A 22,881-nucleotide genomic window follows, 5' to 3' on the forward strand; every position below is an offset into this window, starting at 1 on the left:
GAAACCTTTCTTCAAAATAGCCCGTGTATGGATTTTATGGTATAATATACAGCCTTTCACTTGCTGGGTGACTACTCCCTCCCCCCCCATCCCACCCCACCTCGATACACACACACACAGAGCAGACAGGCAGGGAGGCTGGGCACAGGTTCCTGCTCTCAAGACCTTCTCTCTCCTCCTCCTGCCTCCCGACATAGGGCAGGATGGGGATGAAAGGAAAGATGACTTTTCCCTCCTGATTCCAGCCATGACATTTTGTCTATAACTCAATCCTCTCTCTTAGTGATTTAATAGTCTTCTAAGTTCCCCCAAGGACACAGGCTTTGGAACGGCAATTGTCTGCTTTCCACCTGGCCACAGCTTCCATCGTCTGCCTGAAAGGGGGTTGGGGAGGAGACATCTGGCCCTATTTCATTCTCCGTATTTGTTGCACAGTATTCCATAGTAGGGATAATACCATGGCTTTTGTTTTTGTTTGTTTTTAACCAGCCCACTACTGACTGGAGTTACTGAAAGGGTTAATTTCTTGAAATATCACCCCCATGATCATCCTGATGACCTTCTCTGACATGATCACGGGCACACCTGATCAGCCAGCTAGAGACAGAGCACTAAAGCAGAACAACTAGAGGTGGGAAAGACTAAGGAAGCTCTGCACCACGCCCTTGCCTGACAAAGGAGAGGAGGGGCCCTGCCTTAGGCCACACCCACCCAGTGGGCCAGTGAGTGGGGAGCATCCAGGTCCCAGAAGTCCATGCCAGGTTTTCCATCCTGCGTGCAGGAAGGCTAGGAATTCTCAAAGGGGAATGAATATCCCTGCTCTGAGCAGGCTCCTTGAGCCTGCCCTTCTTCCAGCTCACGGCAGCAGAAGCTAGAAGGCATCTCTGGAGGTGGGAAGAGGTGAGACCCAGCGCCTCCCCATAGAGACATTTGTAGTTCCGTGTCTATTTCTGTTGTTGAAATAAATAATTTTCTGCAGCACAAGTTGCTCCACATCTATGTCTTGGACATCTTTCCATGTCTGTATATACAATTCTATTCTCTGTACTTGCCTCACAGTATTCCCCAGTATGAACAACACCATGGTTTTTGTTTGTTTTGTTTAACCAGCACGCTACTGATGAGCAATTGGGTTGTTTCCAAGATTATAATCCACACTACGGAAGTCCTTTCATGCCCCTTTGTGCACCTGACTCCACACTGTTCAAATAACTCTGCAACCACACAGTGGGCAGTGTGAAGGGCATCTTTACGGTAAAGCTAGATGAAGGGAAAGGTGGAACTTGCCCACAATCACCCAGTGGATATGTGCTGGAGATGACCAGCCCTGTGCCCCACTCCAGTCTCCAAACCTAACACCCTCTTAGTCCCAGTTGAGTATCGCTTAATAGTCCTTTATGCTTGGGCACAGCTTGTGTTGGACCAGCCTATTTGTTTATTTCAAACTAGAGGCCCAGTGCATGCATTTGTGCACCGGTGGAGTCACTTGGCTTGACCTGCGCCCTCTCGCAATCCAGGACCCCTTGGGGGATATTGGAGGCCCGGTGCATGCATTCGGCCTGATCCACAGACCAGGCCTAGGGACCCCACCAATGCATGAATTCACGCACCAGGCCTCTAGCATGCATATAAGATCTTTGGTTAATCTCTTCCCGCCCTCCCCCCTTCCCTCTGAGAGTCATCAATCTGTTCCATGTTTCCATGTCTATATATTGAGCGTCTGCCCCCTGGTGGTCAGTGCACGTCATAGCTACCGGTTGCACGGTCGGACACTTATCATATTAGCCTTTTATATATATAGATGGCCTGGAAGAGGCAAGGGTGTGGGTTGTGCCTGGCACTGCATGCTGAGTGCCAAGGAAGGGAAGAACCACTAGATAATCTTCAATGATGGTTGAACCATCTCCCTGGCTTACAAAGTATATTTAACTCTGTGATCTCGTTTTATTCCTCTGGGGTCCATATTACTATCTTCCCCGCTTAGAAAGGAGGAAATGGAAGCACAGAATAGTGACTTGTCCACATCACACAACTAGTAGTGGTGGGTGTTGGGGACTTGTTATTTAAAGATATGCATATTGTTAGTACTAAACAGAAAAATAGCATGGCTGAAAGTGTGGAAAACTGAACTTGTAACTACAAAGACAAAATGGCAACATTGCAGAAAGCTTGAGAAAAACTTGGATTCCCCCCTTCACACACACACACACACACACACACACACACAAATAAAGAAAGAACTCTAAAAAAAATGTTAGGTGACCATCTCATCACTCTGAACCTCAGTTGTCTCGTTTTGACAGGAAGAAAATGGTAAGAACAATCACAAGCATAACTGCCCGCCACCCTAATGCAATAGGCATTTGCAAGTCTGAGCTTCCCCTGCAGGCTTGCATGCAAACATCCATATTTAATATGGCTGTAACCATAGGAAACACACAATTTTGTGTCCTTCCTTTCCCCCCGACATTATCTCATCAGCTTTTTATCACTTGGCTACATGGATGCAGCAATCGCCTTTTCAGAGCCTGAATTCACCCAGATTCATTAACTCCTGCTGCCAGTGCTAAACATTTACTGCGGCCAAATTTTCACTATTTTGGCTGATGCTGCAGGAAACATCAGAGAGATTCCCTGAAAGTTAGAGACTGTCTGAGGCCTTAGGACCCTGCGCGCCTGCCCTCCCCAGACTGTTCACCCAACCCCACCTGCCTTCTGCCCTGGTGCCTGGTTCTCCCTGGCGGTTCCCAGGGCCATAGGCAGAGCTGAGATGTTGCCTGACAATGTCCTGAAAACGCTCAGGGGCCTCAAAGCAGCCCCAGGACAGGTTCAGAGAAGCTCAGAGGGAAAGGGGCAGAAAAGAGCTTCCCCTGGTGTCCCCGTAGCCCCTCCTGAGAACATATGGATTTATGCTCTATAACTTGAACTCAGGAAATTCTTCTAAAAACTAACCTAAAATCCCATTTGCTCATCTTTCTTCATAAGACATACACCTTTTTGGCCATAGGCCTGTGAGAATCTCTCCAAAAAGTGTAGGAATGCATAACGTTGTCTACAATTTACCAGGTTCTTTAGCTCCTTAAACTTATCTGTGTCTGATTAAGAATACAGCCTACAGTGATTTTTTTTCTCTCTCTCTCCATCCTTCTGACTGCCTCCAATTGCTTTTGCTGGATACAACTCCACAAGCGGCCTCTTATTCAGCCTTGAGCCAGGATCCATCCCACCCATTCACCTGCCAGTCACTGGGAGGCTTCAATGTATTAGAACCCTGGGGCAAACTGCGGCTCAGGAGCCACATGCGGCTCTTTGGCCCCTTGAGTGTGGCTCTTCCTAAGCCTTAGGAGTACCCTAATTAAGTTAATAACAATGTACCTACCTATATAGTTTAAGTTCTAAAATATTTGGCTCTCAAAAGAAATTTCAATCATTGTACTGTTGATACTTGGCTCTGTTGACTAATGAGTTTGCTGACCACTGTATTAGAAGATGCATGCCTTAGGACGAGGGGAGGGGTGGGGCAGATTGGAAGAGCTGGGTTCAAATTATGCTTCCCCACTTGCTGGCAGTGAAACCGTGGGTCAGTCATGTAACCTCCCTGAACCTCAGTTTTCTTATCAGAAATAAATACATACATAAACGGGAGCCATTACGACATGTACTTAGCGAAAGTGTTGGGAGAGCCCGTTTGTGAAAGCTCTGGATACGCCTTGAAGTACCTATGAGTGCCCCCGCACCTGGGACCACTTTTCATAAAAACATTCCAAGCGCCCCCACCCCACCCCCTGTCCAAAGGAATGCTCTTACTGCTTTTCTTATCCACCTGGGGTGGGGACTAGCTCCACTCTGCCCCCACCAGGACCCTCCGATCTAACTACCTCTATTGGCGCCCTGCCCAGGTGAACCCACATCTCAGACCCGGGGCGGGGAGCTCACAGGAGATACCCCAAACGCTCCCTCCCACCCCAGACCCACGAAGACCCTCCGCCTCTCTTCTGCACCCCTGACTCTTCCACCCAGACTTGAGCGCGCCCACCCTTCTCCCTCTTTCCAAGCGCACGCGCGCAGCGGGGCGCTCACAACGCGTCCTCCAGCACATCTGGGCGCGTGGGCTGCCACAGCTGGAACGGGGGTCCAGCGTGGCCCGGCTGGGCTCCCGGCTGCGCCCCACCCCCACCCCTGGCCCCACAGATAGTGGATCAGGGAGAGGTGGGGGGGTGGGGGGAGCGGGAGAGCCGGCGGGGCGGGGCCCGCGGGGTGGGGGGCGGGGGCCTGCCGGCCGGGCCGGGAGGCTGAGGAGCCGGGGACAGAGGCGCGGAGGCGCGTGGAGCCAGCCGCAGCCGATCCGTGCCCGCCCCGCGCCGCCATGCCCCTGGCCTTCTGCGGCAGCGAGAACCACTCGGACGCCTACCGGGTGGACCAGGGCGTCCTCAACAACGGCTGCTTCGTGGACGCGCTCAACGTGGTGCCGCACGTCTTCCTGCTCTTCATCACCTTCCCCATCCTCTTCATCGGTGAGCGCGCGCGCGCGGGGGCGGCGGAGTAGGGGAGGGGGCGGCGGAGTAGGGGAGGAGGCGGCGGGGCCCCGCGGCCGCCGCTTGTCCCCCTTCGGGGATCCCCTCCCCGAGTCCCCTGCTCGGTGGACTACCCCGCGGTTCCGCACTCTCACATCTGCACTTCCCTTTACTCCCCCGGGTGCCCCTGAACCTGCACCGAACAAGGCGGACGCTCCAAACCCAGGGAATCCCCAAGTTTTGTCACCTCAGGACCGGAGCTGGGGTGGAGAAAGGCGAACACAGAGGTTTCTGTACCCACTGAAAAGGTCGGGAGGGGCTCGGGCTGTGTTGAGCCGGGTCACCCCTCCCCCAAGGCACCCTCCCTGTCAGCCGAAGCTGGGCCCAGGAGAAGTGCAGCCTGCGCCTCAGAGGCAGACCGAGGCCCTGCAAACCCTTGTGTGGTCTCTGACAATCCCAGGGTCCCACTCGGCCTAGGCGAGGAGAGCGGGGAGCTAGGGACAAGGATCCCCTTCCCTGCGACCCCACGTGGGCTTGTGTCTCTGGAGCGCAACTTCTCAGGCTGCCTGCCAGCAGCCCCTGACTTTGGACGCCAGAGGCCCCCCGCGCCACTGCTTGAAAGCTCTCTGCAAAGTTGGGCGCCACTGCCCTGGCAATCATGCTCATGCCTGGCTCTTCACCGCGTCCCCTTCATCCCTCTTCAAGACCTTGAATTTCCCAAGCTGGCTGGCTCTGTCAACTCATCCCCCTGCCTCCTCAAAAGGTGGTGATTCAGTCTAAGAATAAAAAAAGCAAATCTTAAAATTCATATGCAGCTTTTGGGAAGAAAGAACATATTGTAACAAAATTCAAAAGAGCAGGATGCTGCAGAAGCAGAGTTAATAGTTGTTGACAAATAGAAACAAGAAGGAAGCATATGCCACATATGCTCATATGTGTATCAAAAATTATACCAACATTTACACTGTTCTCAACCAAATGGTTTATTTATGTGATAACTTGTCACACAGGAGATCAATATATAAAATGGGTACCTGCATAGGTGGGCCTGGGCGGGTCCAGGCTTCATGCTCGGACACTTAGTTCATGTGTACCAGACTCCAGCGTCCTCAGGCACAGGTGTACCACGGGGTACGCTCCTCCCCCCACCGTGGACCCAGTGTCGAAGCACCTTCCTGGGGTTCATGCACCTTCCTCCCCATTCACCAGGCTTCCCACCTCTTCCTGTCTCTCCTTGCAGGATGGGGCAGTCAGAGCTCCAAGGTACACATCCACCACAGCACGTGGCTCCACTTCCCTGGGCACAACCTGCGCTGGATCCTGACCTTCATGCTGCTCTTCGTCCTGGTGTGTGAGATCGCGGAGGGCATCCTGTCTGACGGGTGAGTGATTCTCGGGGAACTCGGGAGAACGGATCTGCTCCAGGTGCTTCCTGAGAGGCTCAGGGAGAGCCCAGCTCACCTGCGTTCCATCAGCCAGTATCACTTGCTAATGAACCCAGCAACTGTTCCCCCAGCATCTCCTGTGTGCCACTCTCTGTGCCAGGCACTGGACACAAGTGAGCCCTGCTCTCAGTGCAGCAGGGAACCCAGATCTGAATGCCACAACCCAGTGAGATCACCCCAGAGCCTATTGGAGTGCCCAACTCTGTGGAAGGTGCCCAGCTTCTTCTACCAGCTGCTGGGGTTACCTTACTGGGGGGAGGGGGGGATACTCTTGCTTAAGATCTTCCCTTGGTTCCCAATTGTATATAATGTCCCCAGTCCTCGGCCTGGCATCCAGCATCCTCGCAGTCAGCTCTCTGTGCCTGTAGGCACAAAGGCCCCACCTAGAAAAGCAGGCGGGTTGGGGAGAAGTGCATGGGGCTGAAGCATGAAACACAGCAGGTGCGTGAGCAGAGTGATGGAGGTTGAGTGTAATCAGAGGTAATTGGCACAGCACTTTTAGGTGTGAACCCTAGGGGGTGTCCAGGGCAGGTTTGGAGCCAGGGAGAATGTGGAGGTAGAAACAGCACTTAGGAGGTGATTGCAGTCATCGAGGTGAGAAATAATAGCAGCTGCAAATGGTGTGTCAGCAGTTGGGAGTGCAGAAGAGGAGGGGGCGAAGCAGTCTTGTCACTAAGGAGGAATGGAAGAATCAGCAAGGCTCAGCGACTGCCTGGGCGAGGAGGTGGTGAAAAGTGGGGGCATTTGGCTTAAATATCTGAGGTCCAGCCCTTCTGAGCTGGAATCAGTGTGTGCTCAGACCGCACTCCTGCCAGCCCGGGCTCCTGCAGCTGGATGGCAGGGGGATGGGACCCCCCACCGCCCCACACACTCCCTCACCCTCCTACTGTCAGTGTCCCTGCATCCTGGCTTCAGTGGTAATCTCTGTGATAACTGCTTGCCTTGAGGCTTTTCCTGAGTATCAAAGTCCCCAGACCAGCAAGATGACCAGAATGCGTACAGCCACAGTGACTAGCAGGTGACAAGTCCCCAACACCCCTTTCAAAGCACACAAATGCTAGATAGGGGAGGGATGCCGTGTGAGCCTTTAGGCCAGAAATACCCACTAGGTTATAATTAGCAGGGACAGAGAAAGACACTCCACCCGTGGAGAAGGTAAGCCTGGGTCTTCTGCTAGCGCTTCTGCCATGTACATACCAGCTGTGGGACTTTGGACAAGCCACTCAGCCTCTTTCATTCTTATGAAATGAGCATTATAACCCCTGCCTTGCCTGCTTCAGAGGGCCATGGAGGATGGAATTAGAGCACAAACAGGGTGCCAGACAAGGAGTGGCAGAGCCCTGGGCAGATAGCGTATCCCCAGAGTGTGGGAGACTGGAGTGAACCAGGTCGAGGACTTTTCCGCCTTAGGCTGTCCAGCAGCCCCTCCTGTGTGGGCTGTACCTGTATCCCAAACCTCTCCAGCTCAGTGCAAACCGCCATCTCCCCAGCAGACAGGTCAGCTCCTGAACCGGGCACTTGCTGGTCTTGGCTGGCCTCTATCTGTGGCCCCAAAACCCTGAACAAGCAAGTGTGAGGGAGGGGCATCAGAAAGGAGCAGACAGGAAGAGAAGCCACAGTCCCTGCCCTATGGCACCCCCAGTCCACCCTGGCCTGCGTTTACAGACCTGCCTGGAAGTCCAGGGGGCAGGTGGGAGTGGAGGCTGGTTAAAGCAGTGGTCTTCAAACTTGACTTTAATTTAGGATAAGCCTCGTTTCGTGATTAGTCAAGCCATTCTTACCCTGTAAGGCTTCCTGTCTTCCTTTGAGTCTTATTTCTGTGTGTGATGCTCTGGGTTCGGAACAACCAAAGCAGTGTGGGTTAATGAGGACGCACTTTAAAAAAAAATATAAGGAGAATGTTTCCCCAGACCACCATACACGGCATAAAGCCCATATGTAAAAAATGGTCCCTAATTTCTTACCTAATTCAGCGTATACTGCTCAGTAAAGCAGCCAACACCTATATTATGAAGTCGTGTCATGAAATATTTATTTCAATTATGGTTATTCCTCATCTTATTTCATCTTATAAAATATTTATCATTTCTACTTTCTATGGCAAAAAATAATAATTCGTTTAAACTTAAATGATGTGACAAGTTAGATGTCACCTTCAAAATGTGCGAGGGTCTATAGAGTTTTTCAAAACTACTTCAAGGAGTACAGAGGCAAGAGTTCCCTAAGCCCCCTGGGCAGAGTGTTGGTTGCTCTCAGGGTCCCCAGTCGTGACTGATTGCCTTGTCACATATCAATATTTTGCTGAAAATATCCATTGATCAAGGGTTAAGGAAAATTGACATTTACTGTCTCATTTAACAAGAAGCCTGAAGTTGCCTTTTTTAGTTGGTGTGGTGACTTAGTGATGGCATCAGGGACCCAGCTCTCCCCATCCTTTTACTCTACCTTCTGTGTGTCTGCTGTATCTTTCCTCATGGTCACTCATGCTTCCCACATGCCTCTTCCTCATGCAGACGTCCTCTGCAGGCTTTCCTTTCCATCTCATTGGCTGGAGTTGGGTGCTATGACCACTCTTAGACTGGCAAAGGGATATGGAACTGCATGGTGCTTGAACCAATCACCATCCATTCCCTGGGGCTGGGTGCATTGCATTGGAGCAAACGTGCATGGAAAGAGAGGAACATACCATTTGGTGAACAGCCCCCCTGCCTCTATACCTATGCCCTAGTTCAGTGATGGCGAACCTTTTGAGCTTGGTATGTCAGCATTTTGAAAAACCCTAACTTAACTCTGGTGCCGTGTCACATATAGAAATTTTTTGATATTTGCAACCATAGTAAAACAAAGACTTATATTTTTGATATTTATTTTATATATTTAAATGCCATTTAACAAAGAAAAATCAACCAAAAAAATGAGTTCGCGTGTCACCTCTGACACACGTGTCATAGGTTCGCCATCACTGCCCTAGTCCCACCAGACCACTTGGGGTTCCAACATGCTCCCCTCTCCTTCTCTGTGGAACTCCTGCTCATCCTTCAAAGTCCAGCCTGGTGCCACCTCCTCTGTGAAGCTCCTTCGCCCACCAGCTCCTTTGTGCTCTCAGCCTCTGCTCATCTGCAGTATCAGGCCCTAGACTATCTGGTCAGTCAGCTCTGAGCTGCTTGCCCACTCTCTACTGTCAGCTTGTCGAGGGTGGGGGCCTTGCCGGGCTGTAGAGAAGGAGCAGTGCAAGCAAGAGCAGCCCGAGACGGGACACTGGAGGAGGCCGTCTGGCAATGGGGGATCCCAGCACGGCTTCAGTGGAAAGAGCAGCCTGGGCAATGCTAGACGAATGGTTTGAGGCCACATCACTGAGCCTGTGGTGCTGGCTGTGGGTTTTGCTGTCTATAGGAAGGGCATGATCAGGACCAAGTAGGTGAGCCTTCTCACCCATCTTGGGGAAGCCTCAGGTCTGGGAGGAGCTCTGGCTCCCTAGGGGTCTTATCACCAGACCAGAGCCGCTCCCCCCCGCCCCCCAGCCCCCGCCCCAGGCCTCTGTGAGTTAAAGAGGGGAGGGGATGAGCTGGTATGGGCTGCCTTTATCCCCATCCTTTTCAAATGGAAAAGGGGGAAATGGTAGGAGATGAGGTCAGGGGCTTTGGGTTCAAGTGCTGGCAAATAGTGGTATTAATAACTGACATGGCAAAGGAGCAAGAATTGGGGTGCAGTAGGAGTCAATTTTTCTCTCTGCATGTTGAGCTTGAGATGTCGCTGAGATGCCAACTTAAATATCAAATAGGCCACTAAGTAAGGGAGCAAACAAAAACAGTGGCCTTGGCCTTGTTACTTAGCCTTTCTATGCCTCAGAATGGGCTTCATGGTATTTTATGAAGAGATAGTGAGTTGACGTACAGGAAGTGCTAAGAACAGTGCCTGGTACACGGTAAATGCTCAATAAATATTGACTATCAGTGTTATTATTACAGCGCCTGGGGAGGAGTAGCAATGCTGACCTACGCTGTTCATGCTAAATGGGGCTGTCACTAAGACAGTTGTGGTGCACAGGCTCCTGCATGCCCAGAGGACCCTGAGTTCAGGGACCCAGCTGTGCTCACTCTCAGAAAAGTGGTTCCAGGCCAGAGGCTCTGCAGCCATGACTGCCAAGGCTGGCTTCCCTACGCCAGGTTCTATGAGCATGAACCCAGGGAAAGAAGGCTGTGAATTCCAAAGCCTGACCACTGAGCCTTCCTGGCATCTCTGTGAGGCCTCCTGGGCCCCTTACTTAGTGGGCACGTTTGTAGTATCACTGGGGAGAGCTGCCGGCGAATGGTGTGGAGCTGTGCATGAGTCCTGTGTGCTGAGCCCTAAGCCCAAGGCCTGGGCTGCTCTGTTGGGGTACTCAGCATATCCACATCCTGTCTGTCTGTCTCTCTCTTGCCTCCATCTCAGGGTGACCGAATCCCGCCATCTTCACCTGTACATGCCGGCCGGGATGGCGTTCATGGCTGCTGTCACCTCCGTGGTCTACTATCACAACATCGAGACCTCCAACTTCCCTAAGCTGCTGATCGGTAGGGCAGGGAAAGGGGCCGGGAGGGGTAGGAACCTCCTTTCATTCCTTTAGATCTTGTTTACTGAGGGCTCCTATGTGCCAGGCACTCTTCTCCGTGCTAGAGGTTCAGAAGTGGAGAAGGAAAAAAACCCTGCCATCACGGAGCGTACGGACAGGCAAATGGAATAAACAAACAGGTAGTGCTGGTTCTGTGACGAACATAAAGCTGAGTAAGTGGCAGAGAGCGATGGCAGTGGGGCTGTCCGTATAGAGGAGGCTTCTGATAAGAGTGAGCTTGCAGATATTTGGGAGAAGACTGTTCCACGCAGATGGACCAGCAAGTGCAAAGGCCTTCTGATAGGAAGAAACTTGGCAAAGGAATCAAATGGAAAAGGGGAAAATGGTAGGAGAGGAGGTCAGGGGCTTTGGGTTCGAGTGCTGGCAAATAGTGGTATTAATAACTGACATGGCAAAGGAGCAAGAATTGGGGTGCAGTAGGGGTCAATTTTTCTCCCTGCATGTCGAGCTTGAGATGTCGCTGAGATGCCAACTTAAATATCAAATAGGCCACTAAGTAAATGAGTAGAATTAGATAAATAGGGGGTCGAGGGGGGGGCGGGGCTCAGGGCTGGAGATGTACCTTCCACCATCACAGGCTTACAGGTAGCATCTAAAGCTTGAGCCCGGATGAGGTCAGCTTGAGAGAGAAGAGAAAGGCCGCGGGACTAGAACCTGTGGTTGCCAACATTTAAAGAGACTCAGGAAGGAGTGCCAACCTAGAGCTTCCAACACCAAGTGACTGGGGTCCCAGGCAGCAACAAAAGTGATAACTGTGGACATTTGCTGAGCATGTACTGCATGCAGGCTCAGTGCTAAGCTTCTTACATGCATGATCTCACTTAATCCCCACAATCTCCCTATTGCTACTGTTGCTATTCCCATTTTACAGATGTGGACCCTGAAATTCAGAAGTTACAAATACTAACAGTGGACACTCACTTAGCACTTACTAGGTGTCAGACACTACCCGAAGCATTTTACATATATTAACTCATTTAATCTTTACAACAACGCTGTGAGGTAAGCATCACTATTATTTCCCCTTGATGGGTCAGGAAACAGAAGCTCAGAGGTGCCAGGACTTTGGCACCCCAGCCGGGTCTTAACTGTTTCTGAGACTGTATGTCTAAAGTCCTCAGGGGGTGCACGGGCCAGAGGTATAAATCCACAGATCTGCCTGTGTGTTTGGGCTCAGTCTACAAGCCTAACACCAGGCTGTTCATCTGGCTGGGAGGCTGTGGTCAGCCTCTGTGTCATTAAGTCACAGCATCTACTTGACATCTGGAATGTGGGCCTCTCTGGACTAAGTCAGAGACAGCACAGTGTTGTGAGGGGGTCGATAGTGTTTCCCAAGCTGATCACAGGCCTACCTTCCCGTGTAAGGTGGGAGCTGAGCTCCATTGATCATCCAGGTGATCCCGCTGCCCTGGGGACCCTGGGTTGGTGTGGCTGGGAGACAAAGGCGGGGGGGGGCGGGGGGGGGGGATATGGGGAGAAATGTTAAATACAGGCTTCAGAGAGCTCCCATTCTGGGTTCTGAAGCAGCTTCTTATGCACAGAGAATCCCTCATGAACTGCCTGGTCCCCCTGGAAACCCCCTGTCTAGGAATCTGGTGAGTTCATTTTCTCATTCTCCAAGAAACACATAATGTTCTCTCCTTAAAGCACAAATTACCACCCATGGATGGCCCTGTCCTTCTCCAAGGAGCAAGGACTCACTCCCTCCATTCCCCTTTGTCAGAGTTTTGCTCGCCACAGAGCCAGAAATTCTAGAACAGGGGAAAATGGAATGAGAGGGGGCAATGGGTATTTGGGGGAATAGCTGGTCCTCTGAGGAGGCTACTTTCTGATCACAGGTCTGGAGTCCCACAGAAAGGTGAAGCATGATGCAGCTTCCATTGTCCCACAAAACAACCTTGATTCTGGGGCCCCACGTGAGAACAAGGAAATGTCCTATGAGAAAGTCATGTTTGAGCTGAGAACTGAAGGATAGGTAGCAACTATTTAGGAGAAATGAGAGGGGAGCGCTTTAGGAAAAGGAATAGCACATGAGGCAGGAGGAACAACGCACATTAGGAAATCTGGGAGAAAAATAGTGGCTGGAGTGCAGAACAGAAGGGAGCTGAAATTTGAGGGTTGGTGTGGCAGGTGGGGCTTGCACTAGACAGGGCCTTGAAGGCCACACCATTGAGGAGTGATGTGTGAGTGTGTGTGTGTGTGTGTGTGTGTAAATATGAGTGACATAAATTTTACCTTTCACCACTTTTAAGTCTATAGCACAGTGGAATTAAGTACATTTATATTGTTGTGTAGCCATTATCACCATCCATCTCCAACATTGTTCATCTTCTCAAGCTGAAACTCTGTACCCATTAAGCAATAACTCCCATTCCCCTCTCCCCCAACCCCTCACAAGCACTGTTCTTTCTGTCTCTATGAATCTGATTACTCTAGGTACCTCATATGATTGGAATCATACACTACTTGGTTCTTTTGTGGCTGGATCACTTATCCTAGCATAATATCCTCAAAGTTCCCCCAGATTGTAACATGTGTCAGAATGCCCATCCTTTTTAAGGCTAAATGATAGTCCATTGTATGTGTAGACCACATTTTGTTTATCCATTCATCAGGCCACGGACACAGAGTTGTGTCCACCTTTGTCTGTTGTGAATAATGCTGCTACAAACATGGGTGCGTTGAGATCATGTTTGATATGTCTTGCTTTATGGAGGCTAGATTGGGTGAGGGGAGTGGGGAAGCCATGAGAAGCTCTCAAGGAGGTCCAGGGTAGGCACCAGGACAGCCTGGATCCGGGTGGCCACCAGGATGGAAAGAAGTGAATGGATTCAAGATATTTTGGGGTAAAATTGCCAGAACTTGGTAATGGGTGGAATGTGGGGCTGAGAGAGAGGAGGGGGGAAAGAAGCAGGAGAAACTGGCATTCTGAGCCTAACCTCCCCAGCAGCCCCTGTGAGCCACCACTCTTTTTCCTTTCCCCTTTTCTCAGTCAAGCGCTAAGCTTTTGCTGGGTGTGGCTGTGTTTGGCAACAGGCTGAGGGCTCAGCACTGTGGGATGGGACTGAGGAAATAACCCCAGGGCTAAGTCCTGGGTCCACCACTAACTCCCTGTGTGACCTTGGACAAGACACTTTGGCTCTCTGAGCCTTGTTTTCCCATCTGGACAGGAATAGTAAGTCCCTAAGCCATAAGGTTGTTATGAAGATCAAATCAGACCATGTCTGTTAAGTGTTAGAGGCAAGACCAGTGTGAGGCATATTGTCAGGTCTTGGCCCCAGTAGGTGACCCTCACTAAGGACGAAAGAGGTTCTGATGCCTGGGATAGAGCCTTTCCAGGGGAGTGTAGGTGGAAGCAGGGAGAAGGCCTCCAGCTATGGGATCCCTGTGACCTGGAAACCAGACAGAGCTGAGAGGGCATTTGCCCCTCTCCAGGCAAGTTCAGTGCCTCAACCTAGCACCCAGCTCAGAGCCAGGCTGGGGCAGACCCCAGCTTTTGTCCCTAGAGATGCCCTGGGATTCATGTCCAGGCCCACCTAGGGATGGAGGGCCGGTGAAGGTCTAGAGAGGAGTCAGGCTGACTTTATCTGCTGGTGGCTCTAGGGAGTGAGGGGGGGAGGAGCTGCCTGTGCTCTTCTTGTTGTTGCCAGCTGACTGGTTTATTGGTAGGTGGCAGTGGTGGGAATTAAGAGGCTGGAATCCACTGACAGCTTCTGATGTTTATGACCCCAGGTCTGAAATCTGGAGAAAATAAAAATATTAACAGCTGATGTCCAAAGAGCACTCACTGCGTGCCAGGCTCACTGTGCTAAATGCCTTTCATACTCTGCTCACAACAACTTTTGAGATAGTACTATTATTATCCCCATTTTATGGATAAGGCAACTGAGGCCTAGAAGGGTTAAATGACTTACCTAGGGTCACATAGCTGTTAAGTCACAGGATCTGAGTCCAGCTGTATCTAGCTATAGGGCCCAGTTCTAATCACTGTACACACTGCCCCCCAGTTCTGTGGCTCACCCTTTTTTTAATCCTCACCCGAGGATATGTTTTTATTGATTTTTTAGAGGTATAGGGAGAGAGAGAAACATCCATGTGAGAGAGAAACATCAATCTGTTACTTCCCAGATGTGCCCCGACCAGGATCAAACCACAACCTAGGAATGTGCCCTGACCGGGAATCGAACCCAAAAACTCTTGGTGTATGGAACGATGTTCCAACCAACTGAGCCACCTGGTCAGACTGTGACTTTTTATATCTCTCATATCCCAGGCCCCCTGAGCAGCAGCTTCATGCAGTAGTGGGCTCTGGACTGGAGAGCCAGGGACCTCTACCCTCACCCTCTCTCTGTTACTAGCTTGCAGTGAGCTTGGGCAGGTCACCTCCTCTCTCTGGGCCTCAGTTTCCTCATCTGTGAAATGAAAGGGCTGGAATGAAGGACTGTTAAGATCTCAGCTTGGAAATTCCACAATTCCCATTCTAGGGTGGAGCCTGTAGGACCTAGGATCAGTCACCTCAGCTCTCTGAGCCTCGACTCCTTTGTTAAATTGGGGGTGTGACACATACTTCTCTCTCAAGGCTATTGTAAGGAATAAATGAGACAATATGTTTAAAGTGCTTACTTGGCACAGCACCTGCAGCTTAATTAAAATAAAGAAATAGTTTCCCTGTTTTTCTTCTATTTATTGTAAAGGGTGAATAGCTTGACTTCCAAGATTATTGTCTTTGAACATGCCCATCATGAATGATTTAATGTATGTACATCATCTCAAAATGACACACTCATCCATTCATACATGCAACATCCCTTTACTCAGAAATGTGCACACTCACATCCATAACACTTGCTTGTTCACGCACCTCCTCTGACACCTCATTTTTCTCCTTCTCTCCCACATATTTGCACATGCATGAGGGCACACACACACCCTCTTTGCTCTCTGTCTCTCCTCCACAGCCCTGCTGGCCTACTGGATGCTGGCCTTCATCACCAAGACCATCAAGTTTGTCAAGTTCTACGACCACAACATCGGCTTCTCGCAATTGCGATTCTGCCTCACGGGGCTGCTGGTTATCCTCTACGGGATGCTCCTGCTTGTGGAGGTCAATGTCATCAGGGTGAGGGTAAGCAGGCCCCTCCTGGGCTGCCCCCCACCTAGGGCGCACCTGGGCAAGGGCGGGGCTCCTGACCAGTGTCCTGCTTCTTAGCCAAGTCCTAGAAGTCAGCTTGTTTTATCTGCCTCAGCAAGGGGAGCTGAGGCCAGTGTCAGAGTTTCAGGAGCAACATTCCATCTGGCCCAGCTGCCCAGAGGGAAGGAAGGTGACAGGATGTGTTAGGAAGGTTATAGGATTCTGCGCTTAATCCCACAGAGGGGAAATAAAAGCTTCAGGCACTGCCTTCTCCAAGTTTGATTTTTTTTTTCAGGGGGAGGGGAGGGATGATACTTGTTTTTATTTTAATGTGTTCATATAGTTACACATATATGTGAATGAGTCAGTGTGGCTGCATACATGTCTTTTGTTTTGTTGTCATTTTTGCTTGCCTCCTTTACTTCCCCTCCCCCCCTTTCCCTCCCTTTCCTTTCTCAGGTAACCCAGACTAACAGCCTAATCTGTGACCTTCCATTCTTTGTTTTTATTAATATAATAGCATAAACTTCTATCCAGGGTTTTGTTTTTTTTCTTAACTCACACATATATATAGAGTATCCCCTAAATGTGTACACACTTTGAGTAATTATTAATTCCAATGGGTTAAATCTGAAAAGAAAGAAACATCAATTGAGTAATCACAAAAAAAGTGTGTATACATTTGGGGGGGAGGGTACTCTGTATACACACACACACACACAGTTTTTTCTCTCAATATTTGTTTTATAAAAAATGGGATTATATTACAGTTTTCTGCATCTTGCTTTTTTCATCCAACAGATATCTCTTAGGACTCCCCCCAAGTGTAGTATGGCCATTTTGTTTTCTTAATGGCTGCATAATATTCCATCATGTGGTTGAGCCATAATTTATCAGCCATTACCCTATTAATGGGCATCCATTTTGTTGCCAAGTTTTTGCCTCCACAAACAATGGTGTATTAAACATACTTACTATATCTTTATGTATTGCTGCTTTTATTTCTATGGGAGAGAGTCCAAGGAGTTGAGCTGCTGGTTCAAACACTCTGTGTATTTTAAGTTTTAATCAATGTTGCAGATCACCTTCCAGAAAAGCTGTAATCTACCAGCAATAAATAAGAAAACCCTTTTTCCTTCCTCCAACCAGCCATTTCTCATGTGGGCCAGTCTGATGAGTGGGAAATGCTACTTCAATGTGCGTTTCTCTGACTCCTCTGTTTTTAGTTGATTTGTAGGGTACAAGGATTTCCTACATTCCCTACCTCAACTGACCCTCACAGCACCTCCTATGATGCAAGTACCATCCCCTTTGTAGATGAGGAAACATTTTAGATAAGATTTGTCCAAAAATTTAGTAAGTGGAAGAGGCAGGATTCGAACCCAGGTCTGCATGGCTCCATGTTCTGGAAACCCTGCATGGTGATATCCTCCAATTTGTGGAGAAGACAGCATATGGGGGATCTCTGCTCTTCCCCAATCTAACTGGAACCCAGCCCAGCCCAGGGGATTCAGAGAGCCTTAGTGAAGAGTCAGGGGGCCCTGGTGTTGGTGGCTAAAGGATTGGGTGTTCCTTTTCCTGGAAATAGGCCAATGATGGTCCCATTTGTTAGAGGTCAAGGGTGGGATGTCATAACCCCAGATGTTTGCTGCTGGGGCGAACTGGAGAGTGGGGAGAAGTTGCACTTGCCCATCCCCAGTGGCCTGTGTGCCCCACAGAGATACATCTTCTTCAAGACGCCGAGGGAGGTGAAGCCCCCCGAGGACCTGCAGGACCTGGGGGTGCGCTTCCTGCAGCCCTTCGTGAACCTGCTGTCCAAAGGCACGTACTGGTGGATGAACGCCTTCATTAAGACTGCCCACAAGAAGCCCATTGATCTCCGCGTTATCGGAAAGCTGCCCATCGCCATGAGGGCCCTGACCAACTACCGGCGGCTCCGCGAGGCCTTCGACGCCCAGGTGGTCAGTGGGAGCATGGCCACACCATCCCTTCCCTGCCCTCTGGTTTAGAGTCACAGACGGGATCCTCAGAAAGCATCAGGTCAAACCCCGGGGGGGACAGGTGGGGAAACTGAGGCCTGGGAGGGGAAGAGGTTTGCCCCAAGTCACACACTGAGCCAGGGACAAGTCCAGGGCCCACTGAGTCATAGGGCAGTCACAGCTGAAATGGCCCTTATCGTTTAGGTCATCCGGTCTAACACCCTCATTTTCCAGGTGGGGAAACTGAGGCCCTGAGAAGGGTAGTGACCCCACTGGATACCGTATGTCCTGTGCTCTTCATTCTGAAGCTCAGTGATTAACGGTGGGAATTTTCACCCGTTTTGGAGAGCAGGGCGTTAGTGGCCTGATCCTATGAGTTGGGCCAGGAAAGGATCTCCCCACGTCACTGAGTAGGAAACTGAGGTCCTGGGAAAAGCCAGGACCTCCTCAGAGCTGGTCCATCACTGGCAGGTATCAGAGCCAGTCTCCCGACTCCCAGTTCAGTGCTCCTTCGCTGCCTCTGCCCTGGCATAGTGGGAAAACACCGAGGCAGATGTGCTGGCAGGCGAGAGCAAGTAGGTGTGGCATGTGCCACTCCTCATTACAGTGCTATGCTCAGCACATAGTCCCTGACAGCTGTGTGACCTTGATCGATATTCTGGCCTCAGTTTCCTCATCTGGACCACGTTGGCATTGATGGGCTCACTCACTTATGCACTTGGTGGTTCCATGATTTCTTCCTGGAGTTCATCTGTCTGCAGCAGACGTGGCCACCAGGTTTCCCCAGGCAGCAGGAGCCAGGGGTTTCCTGGGATGCTGGGCCCTGCTGTGAATGGGCCCTCAGCCGCTCTGACCTGGCCGTGGGTCTCTCTGGGCAGCGGAAGGACACACAGAGCCCTCAGGGCGCCCGGGCCATCTGGCGGGCCCTCTGCCATGCCTTCGGGAGACGCCTGGTCCTCAGCAGCACTTTCCGCATCTTGGCCGACCTACTGGGCTTCGCCGGACCCATGTGCATCTTCGGAATCGTGGACCACCTAGGGAAGGAGAACCATGTCTTCCAGCCCAAGGTAGGCCACCCAGGGGTAGAGCAGGGCACCCTTTGGAAAGTTTTCACTGGTGGGTGAGGACGTGCCAGAGGCCCGTGTGTATGAGCTGTGGCTACCGTAGGGTAACTCCTCGCACATGCACAATACTGCTCCTCACTTGGCAATATGCCCATCCAGAAGATGCTCCGCATCGGTCCACAGAAATGCCAGGAGGCGAGCTTGTGCCCCGAGAGGATTTCTGGCGCCCTGCTCTGCTCCTCATGCCTTCACCACCAGAATAGCTCTCTTGGTTACTTAGTCACTGAGAAAGTTGTAGGAAGTGAATTTGTGTACTCAGGGTCAAGAGCTTTTATGACTTGTTGGCTTTTAGTTCATGTCACCTTAATAGACTCTCAGTACCTGTTCAGGGATCTGTCTTCCCCAGTTCTGTATGTCCATAGCGCCCGAGGTTCTGCAGGGGACCTGGGGGGCTGCTGTTGGGGGAAGGAACATGGGAAATCTCCATGCCTAGGGCTTTTTCTCCCCCTGACCCAAAGTTCATTGAAAGCGGGCCCCAGTTTTATTAAAATGTTTTAGACTTTCCCATTGAATTCTTTTTTCTTTTTTGTTTTGTTTATTTGTTTTGTTTTGTTAATCCTCACCCAAGGGCATTTTCCCATTGATTTTTAGAGAGAGTGGATGGGAGGGACAGAGACACAGAGAGAGAAACATAGATGTGAGAGAGACACTTCGATTGGTTGCCTCCCGCACTCTTGAATCGAGCTTGCAACACTTCAATCTGCAGGCCGATGCTCTATCCACTGAACGAAACTGGCTAAAGCTGAATTTATTTTTTAAAGAGTTTCATGTCTTGAAAATATTTGAAACCCATTGGACTAGATGGTATCCACTGGCCTTTCCAGCTCTAAAGATGCTACAAACTGAAATTTGTTGGACAAAAGAGACAAAAAGTCTTTCTGGATAATTATTTTCCCTGCTTGGTGCAATAGCATTCACCATGGGTGGGAGGTGGGATACTTAATTCTTTCACCTGTTTCTTTGCTGCCCCTTAGGTTTAGATGGTCACAAGATGGAAAACTTTTCACCTCTAATAAGACTCAGTGTTTTATTTTCCCAGAAAGAACATTATTATAACCTTTTAACCACAAACAGTTCAAAAATGATGTAGAGAATGACTAGAGATCTTAGTAATTTATGACACTCCCTTGTGCAATGTTATTCATCTCGAGGACTCTAAAATTGCAGATAGCAGTTAATTCTCTGGAGGTTTATATTAATTTTTTCTTGAGCTATAATTAATCAGCCGAGCACTTTGGGTCAGGGATATGAGACACTCCAAGTCTGTTTGTCTGATTTATTCAGCAAATATTTATTGAACCCTGCTATGTGTCAGGCCTGGGTTAGGCTGTAAGAATACAGACAATAGTTATGATGAGGACTATGTATATATATAAAAGGCTAATATGCAAAGTGTCCCCATGGGAGTTTGACCAGGAGACCAGTTCTATCACTCTCTATGACATTTGCTGACCACTAGGGGGCAGCGTGGAATGAAGGAAGGCCCCATCTGGCAGCCGGCAGCCAGGGAAGGGAGGCCCCGGCCAGCATCCAGAAGGAAGGCCTCGGCCGGCAGCCGGAAGGCCCCAATTAGCCCTGATTGCCGGCCAGGCCTAGGGACCCTACCCATGCACAAATTTTGTGCACCGGGCCTTTAGTCTATATAAAAAAGCCTAAGCGACCGTTACGGCAGAATGACCAGAACAACCGGTTGCTATGACGCACACTGACCACCAGAGGGCAGATGCTCAATGCAGGAGCTGCCCCCTGGTGGTCAGAGCGCTCCCACAGGGGGAACGCCACTCAGCCAGAAGCCAGGCTCATGGCTGGTGAGTGCAGTGGTGGTGGCAGGAGCCTCTCCTGCCTCCACGGCAGTGCTAAGGAGCAGCAAGCCAAGTGGTAAGGAGCAGTGGTCTTGACAGCTTTGTAGAGGAAGGGGTATTTGAATGGGGCCTTGACAGATGAATAGGAGTTGGTCAGGCTAAGGTGGGCAGATTTCTTGTATAATCAAGAATGTGAGGACACCTTTTGTTTATTTAGACGTCGATGGCTTTTGAGGCTTACTCTGGCTTTTGAGGCTTACTCTGGCTTTTGAGCATCTGAACTTTATTGGCCCCAAAAGAGAGGGGAAGAGGCTGCTTCTCTTGTCCACAGGACTGTCATCTTTCAGCTTAATTCTAGTCAGAAGTGACCCCAGAATACTCGACATTGGTAATCCTGCAGCAACATGGAGCCAGTTTCTAATATCAGAAGGAAGTGGCTCAGGCCAGAGCCCTTGTCTGCTTGTCCACATCGTCGTCTTCTTCCTGTGTTTCCCCAAAATCCTGTGGAATTCTCCTGAGGAGAGAGCTCTGAGGCAGGATGTGCCGAAGAGATGGTGAGAATAGCACTTAGATGTCAGTTCATCTGACACTAGTTTTGCCTTCTCTTTTCTCTTTATTTAAACACAAACCTGGGCTTCGCTGTCCTCTCATTGGAATGTGCTTGTCCCAGTTACTCGCCAGCACCTAAGTCCCTGAGACCGGTGGCCCTGCCTCCGCAGCAGCAGGCCTTACACATTTAACATATGTTCTCTGAGGCCCAAATGCAATCAGCAAATGACACACATAGAGATGAGAGTTGAAAGTAAATGTAGTCTCTACTGTCAGCAACAAAGAATCCTTAATCGTGTGGTTGACTGGGATATGGCTTACTTCTCATTTGGGCTTCTGGGCCCAGAAAATGGGGGAAGGGGTCATGTATTGAGGTCATTTGGTTCACCCCCCTGCCTCCCAGCAGCTTTAACCCAGAGAGACAGATGCTATTCTGGTGTTTATGTACCAGCAGAGAGGGACGCTCTCTAGCTACACACTGCAATGTTTAAACCTCTCGGTGAGAAAGCCCTTCTTTCCGCTTGGCCGTATCCCCCTGTTGAAGCCTGCACAGCCAGGCACCAGTGTTTACTTCACTATCAGTGGCTGCCCTGCCCCCTCTTCCCTGTCCAGGACACTCACAGTGAGCAAGAGTCACCGCCCTTGGCATCTGCAAGGACAAACATTTCTTCTTTCTTCTTTAATGACTGGACGTGTCCCAGGGCCTGACAAATCTTTGATGCCTCTGTCCCCCCTGCCACTCGCCAGAAAAAGCTACGACCCAGGCTGGGCACAGCCCATGATATATCTTTTTCCAGTGCTCTCTCCTGCCCAACCCCCACCCACAATCTGTCACCTGCCATGGATGCCACTGATCTGGCTAGAGGATGAGGAAATTGGATTCAAAAGAACTGCTGGCATCTGAAACCTGCCAGCGCTGCTCTAGGCTGTCAGCTGAACAGAGAAACGGTCTGGGTATGGTCTCAGGGCCCAAGCTTTGAATGGCCTCTGAATCTCAGAGGAAAAACGTATAGGTTTGTGACTGTGTGTGTGCTTGTTTCTGAATGAGTTCTCCTGGGAACTGCTTGTGTTTCTATCTGTGAGTCCTTTGTGTTGTCCCTGTGTCTGTTGGTATGTCTTTTTCTCTGTAAGTCTGTGTCCCCATTTTGAGGACTATCACTATGGGTGACTTTGTGAACTTGTATGCATTTCTGTGACTTTATGAAGTTAGTGTGTGGCAGCTCCCATGCCTCTGCTCTGGCCTGAGGTACCTTTCCTTCCGTCCTTCACCTCACTAACCCCTTCTCAGCTGCCAACACCCACCTCAGATGTCACCTCCTCTAGGAAGCCTTCCTCTGGCTGAATTAGATGGCCCTCCTCTGTGGTCCTATAACATACTGTGCTTGCACCATCAAAGTACCCCTTCTCTCCTTCCTCAACTTTACCCTGAGTCCCTTAAGACAGGAATTACATTGTCTGGTCTCAGTGTGTTCAGCTCCCAGCTCCAGGCCTGACACCTAGAAGGCACAGAAGAAATGATCTTCAACAAATAATGCAGAAGTTATTGTATATTGATTGAGCACTTGCACTTACTAAATTTTTTTAACCTCCATTGCTACGTTGAATCCTCCCAACAATGTTCTAAAGTAGAAATCTTTCATGGCCTCATTTATAGGTGAGGAAACTGAGGCTCAGAGAAGTTGAGGACCTTACTTAGGGACACATGGCTAGTATGTAATGAGCCAG

General features: G+C 50.2%; 1 protein-coding gene across 9 annotated transcripts in view; it reads left to right on the top strand.

Moving 5' to 3' along the window:
- Positions 1 to 4,366: 4,366 nt before the first annotated feature.
- ABCC8 (ATP binding cassette subfamily C member 8) overlaps positions 4,367 to 22,881 on the top strand; it is a 70,707-nt gene continuing 52,192 nt past the window's right edge. For 7 of the 9 annotated variants that reach the window (XM_070428213.1, XM_070428215.1, XM_070428214.1 and 4 more), the window contains exons 1-6: positions 4,367 to 4,514; positions 5,755 to 5,896; positions 10,391 to 10,512; positions 15,530 to 15,696; positions 17,421 to 17,663; positions 18,560 to 18,748. In XM_070428213.1, coding sequence (XP_070284314.1) covers positions 4,367 to 4,514; positions 5,755 to 5,896; positions 10,391 to 10,512; positions 15,530 to 15,696; positions 17,421 to 17,663; positions 18,560 to 18,748 — 1,011 coding nt within the window. The remainder of the gene's footprint in view (positions 4,515 to 5,754; positions 5,897 to 10,390; positions 10,513 to 15,529; positions 15,697 to 17,420; positions 17,664 to 18,559; positions 18,749 to 22,881) is intronic. The other 2 variants (XM_070428218.1, XM_070428219.1) reach the window with 1 other exon arrangement.

Source organism: Myotis yumanensis, unplaced genomic scaffold (genome assembly GCF_028538775.1).
Source record: "Myotis yumanensis isolate MYYU_CA2020_CCGP unplaced genomic scaffold, mMyoYum1.0.hap1 SCAF_10, whole genome shotgun sequence".
Lineage (NCBI taxonomy): Eukaryota > Metazoa > Chordata > Mammalia > Chiroptera > Vespertilionidae > Myotis > Myotis yumanensis.